This window comes from Antrostomus carolinensis, unplaced genomic scaffold, assembly GCF_000700745.2.
Source record: "Antrostomus carolinensis isolate BGI_N321 unplaced genomic scaffold, ASM70074v2 scaffold30096, whole genome shotgun sequence".
Taxonomy (NCBI): Eukaryota; Metazoa; Chordata; class Aves; order Caprimulgiformes; family Caprimulgidae; genus Antrostomus; species Antrostomus carolinensis.
The window spans coordinates 3000-14623 of NW_010324404.1; the positions used below are offsets into that span (position 1 = coordinate 3000).

Below are 11624 nucleotides of genomic sequence, written 5' to 3' on the forward strand. Positions count from 1 at the left end.
ACGAGGCATACCAGCACCACTGGCTCTTCTCTTTGTCTCTCCAATACAATTCACAGAAATAGGGTTCCGTGGCCCAGTACTTCCAAGGCCATGCAAACCATTTCTTAGCCCTCTAATAAATAAATAAATAAATAAATAAATAGAGCAACGTTTCCTTATACCTATTACACATATGGAGAGGCTATTAACTGCATTTTTCATAACCTATTGATTTCAAGAGGTTGCAGAAAATGCTACCCTGTGATAATAACCTCCGATTCATACTAATGGTGAATTTTGTAAGTGAACTTCATTTGTTTCCTCCCTGAGTAGGTCTAGCTATCAGGTTTTCATACCTCACTCTAGCCACAAAATAGATTTATCAGCCTACAACTGAGATAGTTTTCTCTGCAGGTAATAGTACCTTGTATTCTGCCTAGTGGAAAAAAGGGGAGACTAGGGATTAGAGTAGGGGTTGCAGACAATAGCCCTGCAGTTAAAGCTGGCACATTAATATTGTGGTGAACAAGGCTTGTCTCTATTAATTCCAAGATCTGTGTTTTTTCCTACTGTGGCTTTGTACAATCTCTTGGCTTTCATGCCCAACGAATGGAGTCCTGCTCTGCAATACACGTTAGCAATGATGAGGCAGAGCTTTTCAAAACCACACTCATTAAAATAGCGTCTTCAGTTCTCCTGGTCCCACCAGGCTGGGTCACAATCCCTTAAGTGAAAGTGCATTTTTAAATAGCAAGATCTCTTTCCTTCACAGCTTAATAGTCTGCCAGCAGCCTACAGTACAAAAAGCACTGAAATGTTCCTGTCTGTAGGTCCAGAAACAGGCCTAATGACTTTGCTATGCTCTGGTGTCTCACCACAGCCGTTCTGATGGTAGAAATAATGTGTGCCTTTTTTATAATTGAGTGAAATAATAATTGCTTTGGGCTTATTTCAGAGGAAATTATTGCCAGTCCCATTGTGATTGTACTAATATAGTGGAACTGTAATTCACATGTGGATCTTTTTAGCCTAAAATAAATTGATTTTTTTTTAATCAATTATGTAATTAGTTTAAACTAAACTGCAAAGAAGTGATAGAGATGAAGGTAAAACAGAGTGACCCTTAAACATACTGGAATAAGAGCATAATATTAGTTCAAACTCACAGTCCATTGCTTCTTTTCCATTGGAAAATGATTATGGTATAAGCTAAAGAACTCCCAAATTTGTACTGTTCCAGCATACTGACTCTTGAGTCCAGCAGCTGCACAGCTCATATGCACAAGCAATGGAGGAGGTACTGCTCAATTTGAACAAATCTTATTGTGATGTTATACACATTCACCCACCAGGCACAGTCTAGATATAATCAGAAGACTAAGCTATGTCAAGAGCAACAGAAAAGTGCTGAGATTTTGTAATGTCTTGGGGTTTTTTGTTTACCACTCATTTCATGTATTTCAAGTCTGAAAATAAATTTTTATACATTTACTTATTAAAAAATGGAGGTGGCGGGAAACAGAGTGAGCAATCCTGTAGGAACTATGTAGACATTGAACAGAAACTAGTGAGGGAATAAAGACCAATGCACATCTGGAATGCCTGGTAGTTCTCAGTTTCTTGTTTGCCTGATAATTTGATGACAATATGCTGCACTTTCCCAAAGGACATCACAGAACCATGTTCAGCTCTCCAGCAAGCCCTGCTACAACATTGGTAAGGAGTGGATCAAATTAAAATGAGCATTTATGGACAGCTGCTTTTGGTCTTACAAACGCAACAGACATCTTTATTTTTGTTATCTGGCAGAAGAAGATCCCAATATTTTCAAATGCATGCCCCCAAACGTTCAGCCTAACAAGGTTGAGGGGAGGTGGGAAAAGGAAATGGGGCTCTTACCAAGCCTGAAACACCTACATATAGCTATGCATGTGTAAAACTACTTCTTATATATATTTATATTTAATGAAACTTTGAACTGCTCTCAAGTTGCACTTAGCTTTGAAACCTGTTTCTATATTAAACCTAAAGAGCGTCCATGCCCAGGTCTTGCCCATTTTCCTAACTCGCAGTTTGTCTCTGTAGCAAGGCAGTTTCTGTAGAGAAGTAACACGCTCCAGTTGATGCAGTAAAGAGAATTAAGAAAACTCCTGTGGGCAGAACGTGTCTCTGATAAAAATATATATTTCAAAAACATTAGGCAATTATTAGCTAAGCTGCTGGAACATTAGTTCTCCATTACTTTATGAAGTAACCTTTGGCTGATGGACCTGTCCCCTTTGACAATCAAGCCTGAAGACACCTCTTCTACCAGCCAATCCCCTGAGCTCTGGGGATGGAGTCACATGCAGTTTGCTCACAGAAAGAGCCCTCTGCAAACTAATATCTCTGTCAAAAGTTTCATAACTGGTGGACCATGGAGCTTCTTGTAAATGTAAGAAAATGGATAGAAGAAAACAAAGCTGCCTTTTTGCCACCTGTGTGCAATAAGCTTATGTAAGTAAATAAAGATTATTTTTTTTTACTCATTTTTTACTCATAAATATTCTTAGCTGTAAGAGGAGGCTGCTAAAATGCACATAAGGTAAAGGTTCACAAGGAACTATATTTCCTCTCAGACTGTGGTCAGTCTAGAGTGCTGTTTCAAAGAACAGAAAGTGACTGAAATCTGTTTTGGAGTAACTGCAGAAGCTGTAAAGATCAACTTGAATACAAGAAATTTGCCTCAAGACAAAGTCTCTTGTAGGCAGTTAGACTGAGTTAAGGGAATTTGTGTCAGGCCCTGTGACAATAAACTCATAGAAATCAGAGGAGATGGCATCACATCTACAAATGATAAAACTTAGTTAACAGATTAGTGCTACCAAATTATCACCTGAAACAGGTGCTAGGGCATTGAGAGTCATTCCAACCTTGCAGAGGAGCCAAAGCTGCAGGAGCCATCAAAACCAGTGCGATATATAGCTGAAAGATAAAGAGAAAGGAAGGGCAGGGGCACAGGAGGACTTTTGGTTTTGTCCAAAATTCTATATACAGAAGGCTTCCATAAGAAAGGATTCTCTGTAAAGAGTGATATAAACCCAGGTTTTATAATGAAAATAAAAAACATTTTTCTTGCTTTTAATTTTTTAAAAAAAATCTTGCATTGCAACTTTAATCATTAAAAAAGCACCAAAGATTGTGCCTCTTGCCCTACCCTGAAGTGCTACCTCTAATCAAAAGCTGAATGGACAGTACTGTAGCAGTTATATTAATTTCCATTCACAGGTTCAAGGGTTGCTTTTCAAAGTAATGGTTGCTAGCCAAAAATAAGGTAAAGGGCACATCCTTACTGAGATGATGGTGTTGAAACTACATTTGTACGTTTAACTGAGAAATTATGAAACTTGAATCATTATGATAGTTTCACAGTGGGAGGAAAGTGTCTTCTTCTGAGTGTTTCCATTTCTTTCATTTTCAAAATGGATTTAGGAAGCATTTTGTAAAGCATATCCATTTCATAAGCAAATGATAAGCACCTCATTCTAAAAATAGTGCAGTAAAGTAATTTTCACACCTCTGAAGCCTTTATGATACTCTAACTGCATTTCAGCAGTCTTAACTGAAACTGCTTTCCTTCCTTACGACTTTTCTTCTTAACTTAATGCAACTATATTAACCAGACAATTTTATTTAGCAGTATGGACAAACAATCCTATTGGAGTCCCTGTTTGTATTTGATAGCTGGAATTTTTTGATGGTGTCATTATATAATCGTTAATGATAGGAATGATTATCCCACAGTTGCCTGTTTATTATGTAAAAACCAGCTAAATCCATAGAGTAACAGAATTACTGGTAGATTTGCCAAACAAAAAGTTAAGCAACAATGATTTTTAGAGCAATATTTTAACTTTTAGTTATTGAACTAATAAAGAAACTGTATGGGTTTCTATGAAAAATTAACTCATCTTAAAAGTATGCTACAGATAGCCATAGATTGTCTTTCTCTTTTTTTTTTTTTTTTTATTTTTTTTTATTCTCCAGGATTGATTTTAATTTATTTCATTAATTATTAGCTGTGTTCTTACTGGTTTGGTCTTCCTGCCCCTCTTTAGTATAGGGGTTCATTAAGGCAGAAGCACTAAAGTGCATTCTTGAAAATGAATATTAAATCTGCGTAGTACAAACACTACTGATTTCAGTTCCTTATTTTAGGTTATGGGCAAGAAGCCAAGTGCTATAATGCATACAACTTCCATTGGTGAAAATAGTCAATTTAAGAACTGTAATCTAATTTAATTCTTTAGACTTTTATTTGACCAAGGAATTTGTCGCTGTTACTTGTTATTTCTGCTTTATTAATCCCTACTGTGTTGTTCATGATCATTTAAATAGTTTTCAAAGTGAACATGATAATAGTAGCAGATCAAATATATATGTTCAGCAGTTCAGAATAGCTTCTCTCAATTAAGGCTTACCAGGTGCTGACATTGTTCTTCCCCGTGTTGCAGGGGAGCATGGCTCTGCTGGGTCTGTGTTACTAGGGTCTCCTGTAAGCCCAAGTATTGCCCTGAATCATCTCCTCATTAAAAAGTAGAGGTCAGCACCCCCCAGTTCACATGACAAAAAGAACTTAAGGACAAATTTTGAATCCGGGCTAACAGGCCTGATTTACAGGGGTTTTTTAGCAAATGAAAACCTGCTGCCTTACCTCTTTATTAGTGTAAATGGACTGGTAGATAGTCTCGATGATACTTGTTCTTTGTGACAGCTGTGAGGAGTTCTCATTGGGGTTCTTAAAAGGGGCAAAGTTAAGATAAAGGGCCTGAGTCTCCTTTTCTGAATGAACCACAACCACAATGAAACCATTGTAATGTTCCACCTTAGCGACCCCAGTACACATAGAAGAGAAATTAGCTGATAATTCCTACTAGCAATATCTCTGGTAAATCTTACCAATGGGGAAATAAAAGTATGTTTTTACCTTTATTAACCTTAAAAATTATTTTACCTTTACAGAATCCTGATCTAATAATCTCATGTTGAAAAGGCATTTTCTTGTCGTTCCTGTCTCTCATGTAGAAATCTTCACAGTTCAAAGCTCTTTCCACAGCTGGTAACTATCGTTGTCCCCTTTTCATAGCTGGAGGCGCTGAAGCACCAGGAGGGAGGTAGCTGATCACCAGGCAGGACAGTGGCAGAGCAGAGAGATTCATCCAAGGTCTTTTGAGTTCTCACTCTGAATGTTGCTTGTCACTCAGTATTGTTTTGTTGACTCACTGTCCTTTAAGAATTAAAAAAAAACTTATATGAAATAAAGAACACTCTGAGTCGAAGTAACTTTAAAATGTCACTTCATTTTCTAGGCATCGCCATCAATTGAATGTGATGTTTGTTGGGGGGCCAAATGAAAGGAAGGATTATCATATTGAAGAAGGAGAAGAGGTAACCTATAAGTTGTTTATATTTTGCTGTTTTAATTGATCTGTAATGATTAAAATGCAGCTGCTTTTGAAACTACAGATTAGTAATGCCAGGCTCAGTGATGTTGTATTTATTAGATCTGTTCAAAGACTTAAACAGAATCATTCACCAGAAGCATACACCATCTGTGCATTTCCTTTGAAACAAGCACATGAGATCAGATCTATTTTGCTATAATTCATTTCCAACATTTCAACATTTTGGAACAAAACTTTGGAAAGGTAATGATATTTTTAGAGTGATATTTTGGTCCAGAAGATTGTTCTGTATTTCAAAAGTAACTTTGAAATTCAGAAATCAAAATTAAATATTTTGATTGGCTTGAAATTATGTTTTTCTGAACTTTGTGAAAGGTATAATAACTTTCAGCTTTCATTCAGGTTTGGAAAGTTAAAGAATAGAGTCTCCAAATATTTTTCAAATCAGTCCTGTCCTGGTTTTGCCTGGGACAGAGCTAATTTTCTTGTCTCAGTAGTTACAATAGTGCTATTTTTTTTATTCAGTATGGGATTTGGTATGAGAAGGATGTTGATAACACTGAAATTTTTAGTTGTTGCTGGGAAATCAAGGTCTTGCCAACTTCCCGTGTTTTGGTGGTCTGCAAGTGCAGAAGAAGCTGACAGGAGAGTGACGGGTTCAAATTGGCATTTGGCTATGCCATATCATATATGGAATATATATGGGATATTCCATATTATATAACATCATGTTCAGTATATAGGTGAAGGTTGACCAGAATGCTGGCTCTTGCTCTCTTCTGGGATTGTGGGTTTGGGATTTTTCGCTCCTCCGGAATCGCTATCGGCGGGTGGTGAGCAATTGCACTGTGCAGCACTCATTTGTATATTCTATTATTATCATTAGTATTGTAAGTATTATTATTTTAAGTTTTATTTTATTCCAGTTATTAAATTGTTCTCATCACAACCCTACTAGTATCTTTACCTTTACTCTGCCAATTCTCTCCCCTATTCCCTGGTGGGTGGCAGAGGATGAGCGAGCAGCTGTGTGGTGTTTGGCTGCCAGCCAAGTTAAACTACGACAACTCCCCTTTGCTGCACATCTTCTGTTTCAAAAGAAAGCCATCCTCCAGCTCCGAGTTGCCAGTAGCCATTGTGCCATGTGCAGAATATGGGAAAAAAGAGCAAAAACCTATCAAATATGTAACAATACAATTTACATTTACTTTGTTTACTGCCTTTTCCATGGAATTGTCATTTCATTTCTGCTTGGCCCGAGGACTCCTCTGGGTCAGAGGTATCTGCAACTGGCTCTGAAGAAACCCTAAGGCACAGCAGTAAGGATTTCAGGAAGGGCGACAATTTGCCTTGCTTCCCGGCCGAGTAATTTAATTTCACATAATTCCAGTAAAATTTGGCCACCTACTTTTCAGTACCTTTGCAAACTGAACCCTAAGCATCTACATAGTTCAAGGCAGAAGTGAGTCAAGTTCAATAAATCCTTTTAAAAAGAAACAAAAATTTGTATTTACTTATTATTAAATCATTTAAAAACAAACAAAAAACCCTAACCAAACCATTTCACAACAGTCTTAATTGATTTTCTTTTATAATTCTGCCATGCAGGTGTTTATAGTCATTATAACCAAGCAGTTGCTACCTTATCACTCTCAGGCTTCTTCCTGCTTTGCATTGCCACCCCTTTTCTTTATGATCTTGTCTCTCCCTGCATCTCCCAGTTCATACTGGATTATCCTTGGTCGCTGACACATTCCTGTGTTGTTTCATTTTTAAAAAATTTATCTCCTTTTCCCTTTCCCTTAGAATGAAAGTTAGATTAATATAGTTTATCTCTTTTTTATTATTTTGCAAGATATTCCTGTGTTTGAAAATAATATAACCTACCTTTAATAAGCCTAAACCCATTAGATGACTTTCCAACAGTATTAAAAGCCATACACGTGACTGGCATCGGTATGCAACAGTATAGGAAGTTATTGCTAATTCAACCAAATAAAAGATTTTTTAGGTATCAATATAGTCTTATTTGCATAGCAAATTTCCCACAATTACTCAGCAACCAAAAATGTAAATTAAAAGTTCCTGACAGATAGGAAATTAGCAATATACACATCAGAAGTGTTATCAGTTACATACCAGTTTAACCTACGGGCCAATTTGGTCCGCTTTTATGGAAGTACGATATAGTAATAAATTGCATTTTACCATACCTTTTTATCAGATACATTTGCACCTTCCTTCAATTTAAGTAAGCCTTTAGATCTGTGTTTTTAATTCAAGAACTGTAAGGCGGAGACTGTCCTAGTAAAAGGGCATATTCTTAAATTAGATTTGAGACTAAAAAAAAAAATTCAAAACCACAATCAAGCTCATTATTTTGGCAGGTAAAAGGTAATTTATAGTTCTGAGTGATAATTTGAAAGGCAAACTGTATAGGCATAGTGTTAACAGGCCAAGTCATGAATGTGAAAACCCACAAATCCTTTACAAAGATTTAGCTGATGCCATTCTACTACTGTTATTCTGAGAGCAAAGCAGCTAGGATTGTTTAAGTCTGTTCACTCATTATTTTATGGCTGTTATCACACAGCTTATAGTGTGCCCTGTGGCACAACTTGTGCTTGTCAGCCCGCAGTTTGCAGCAGCGAGGGGTTCACATGCAGAGATGAGGGCTTAGGAGCATTCTTCTACTGCCGAGCTGGTCTCTGCTGGTGCTGTTAACGTGCAGGTGTATCAGAAAGATCAGTTGTGACTGGCTAATTATGAGAAAAACTGGAGGCTTGATTTGGACTCCCTTCAAAGCTTTTTTGGATTGTCTCCTGAACATTTGTTTAGGCTAAAAGTGCAGCTAGTCTCGCATAATTTTTTTCCTCCTCTCAGCAAGGAGGAGTTTCCTAAATATGTAACTTGACATTTTCTTACTTCTTAGTTTTCTCTGTACTACTTCACTTCCATCTTAATTTTTGGTGCACTACTTACTTGCCATCCCTCTGCACAGAGGTACTGCCTCATACCTGAAACATTGTTTTCCATTGGACAGGTTTGATAAAAATCAAGCTGCACCTTGCAAGAGATAAACCATTTACGTTCTTTGGCTTGACTTTACCACTATGTCATATTAATTCTTTTTTCCTATTTGTAAATGTTAAGTTCCCCCTTGCTCCCATCTCCATTAGAACAAAGATAGAGAAAAACATCTACTCAGATGTTCTCTGCCTCTAAATCAGACTCATTCTCAAAATGAAACTGAATTGCTTTGGGAAATGCATCTTCTGTTGAAACATTGCAAACAACCTGCTGTGAGAATGCACCTGTATTGCTATATAGACAAAACTTTCTTAACACCTACTAAAAAGAAAGTGTTTGTGCTGTATAGCTAGCTTTGTGAGTTTTCACAGGAATCACTATTCCAATGTACCTCACTTGTCAGGAGAGTTTTGGATTACACAGACTAGTGACTATGATTCTTGTGTGATCAACTCGATGAGACAACTGAAAACCTTTGTGACAGCCCTGACATGATGTCCAACCCCTCATGGCTACGGGGTAGCAGGTACATTCCAGGGACCAGGGAGCAGTCCTGGATGTACCTTTGTCTCTTGAACTTTTCATCATGCAGTAGCATTTATGAGTTTCAGCATTGCAAAGCCTGGAGTGTGTGTGGGGAAAAACTCTAGTCTTATCCTACAAATTCACCATATAATTTTCAAGAAATAAGGTAAATGAAAACTGAAAGGGACTGTATGTTTTGGAGGAAGTTAGTGACAGGTAAAAGCCATGATCATAACAAAGTTTAGCTACAGTAAAATCAATTTTGGATTGTATTTACTGTATCATGTGTGCTGCTTTGGGGGAAAGAGAGATACGCCAAGAGCTAAATCTATGATTGCAAAAGTAGTTAGGCTCCTGTCTCTTTACCCACTTCAGTCCACCACTTAAACACAATGAATCTCAACTAGCTGACTTTGATTTCTTAATAAATTGTATTCTGATGTTGAGTCTACATGAAACAGTGCAGTTCCATGCAGAGAAACTCAAATCAGCCTTTCATCTACCACCTGCAACTCATTTGCCTTGGCACAATATTCTGCTTGATTTTAAAAGCCCTGCTTCTTGTTGTGCTGTGTGTATTTTACCCTCTGTTTTGGCACTCGACGTCTAGGTAGTTTCCTATACATACAGCCACCTAGGCACTGATGCAGCCCCTGCAGATCAGAGCCTTTACACTGCAGTCCTAAAGAGGACTCTTGGAACAGAAATTCCCTTTCCTTTGATCATCTTGACCAATCTCTTCAGCTTCTTCTAGCATATTTACATGGTCTGTTTGAGAAATAGTAACATCTTGCTCTGAAACATGATACAGATTTGAGGTCACATTTGCCACAGCTCATCTGAGTTTTCTAACCTGAGTTTTGATTTCTCTTTTTCTCCCCCTCACACACACATACACCGCAAGTAAGTCTTGTCTACAGTTTCTGACAAATTACCCTCTTAAATGAAGCCTGACCCCTTCTAGTGCGTGCTGCTCTCTAGGCAGCATGCTTTTGAGAAGCAGTTCATACAATCCAAAGTTCTCCCTTTGCATTATATGGGGATACTGGATGCCTAAGAAGGAGGGGAAAGAGAGGCTAGGTGAGCATTCCAGTAGATGGTATTGCTGTGCTTATTTCCAAATAAACCAAGAACATGAGTTGCAGCACAGCAAGATAAGCCTTTTTGCTTTTTAACATTTAAAAAATCCCACATATCTGGTGAAAACTCCTTGAATATTTTAATAAGAAACAAAGCTCCTATTACAAAATAATAAAAGTGTCAATCCTTTTGCATCAGAAAGAGTTTGTGTCTTCAGAAATAAATTTGCTGCATAAAATCATTGGGATGAGTCTTGGCTAGTATTCAAGTTTCAGAGATGACATGTAAATGAGCAGAGAAAAAACAAACAAACAAACAAACACCACCCAAAACCCAACGTAGATTTCTCTGCCTTCCTCATCTGTTTGCTTCCCAGACTTCTGATGGCTAGAAAACCTTGTGATGAGAGAGGGAGAAAATTGTTTTTCTGTGCTCAAATAGATCAATCACCACTGAAGTATGGAGAACGCCCAGGCTCTACTCCCACATCAGAATTTGATTTGCTCTGCAAATTAATTTAGTATTTAGCAGTCTGACAAGCAATACAAGCCAGGATATGCCAAGTCAGCATCTAATCTCAGAAGTGGTCGAGCAATCCCAAATCCTACATTCCACTCAAAGTACCCTGCAAATTACAGGTATCTTTAGAGGCCTGTGAATAAGCTCTCAGCTACGAAAGGCCTCACAGAGCTCTGGGCTCCTACATCTCAGCAGAGTTTAATATCAAAGGTAGACCTAAGTTAAACTGCATACATTGCTGTACATAAAATTAGACTTGTTTTTTTTAATTTGCCTATGCAAACCAATTAGAAATACTGTGTTCTTCCCCTACTATGTGCTTTCCTCTTTACTCTGCTAGGATACACTTACCTGGATGAAGGAGCAATACCATTCTCACCACATTAATATGGTGGGGATGATATTGCTCTTTTTATGGCAAAATCCACACTTTCTACCACCTGTTGAAATGAATTCCAAGTAATTTTAGTGAGGCTTCCACTGAAGGGAATAGTGAACTCCCACTTCTATGCATCTCCACCTATTTTCTCCAGAAATGCCCACATAATTTATTTTATGAGTCTGCATAGTTGAGTGAAATACCCCTTTACAGACTTGACAATGATTCAGCATTGGTCATGCTGCCTTTCACTGCAGCTTAACACAATACTATCGGGTTTGAAGCATGAGCAAGAAAGGTGAAGCAGACTAAGGAAGGAGGGTGTAATTCTCCTACAGTAAAGAGAATTTAAGAAAAACTAAATGAGTCAAAAATAAACTCTTAATTTGAAGAGGCTTTCAGTTTAGCTTTCATAGGTAAAACTGCATTTTTAATTACCATATTGAGCAATGTTACAAAAAACCATTTTGCTTAGGGTAAAGAATGACTTCTGCGTAGCTCAACTTCTAGAGGTGAGGTGACAGTTAATAAGAGGAGTGTTTTAAGTGTAAGCATAATGAGAAGATGCCACATAGTAAGCAGGAAAGCTAAACGAAAGGCAAAAGTCTGGAAACATGAAGGGAAGAAAAGAAAGAGTTATAAAAAGAATAATATATGCCCCCTCCCCC

General features: G+C 37.6%; 1 protein-coding gene across 2 annotated transcripts in view; it reads left to right on the forward strand.

Annotated features, from left to right (window-relative positions):
• The first annotated feature begins 2378 nt into the window (after positions 1 to 2378).
• HAAO (3-hydroxyanthranilate 3,4-dioxygenase) overlaps positions 2379 to 11624 on the forward strand; it is a 32608-nt gene continuing 23362 nt past the window's right edge. For both annotated transcript variants that reach the window (XM_010170939.1, XM_010170938.1), the window contains exons 1-2: positions 2379 to 2475; positions 5328 to 5406. In XM_010170939.1, the coding sequence (XP_010169241.1) occupies positions 2396 to 2475; positions 5328 to 5406 (159 nt within the window). In that variant the 5' untranslated portion in view covers positions 2379 to 2395. The remainder of the gene's footprint in view (positions 2476 to 5327; positions 5407 to 11624) is intronic.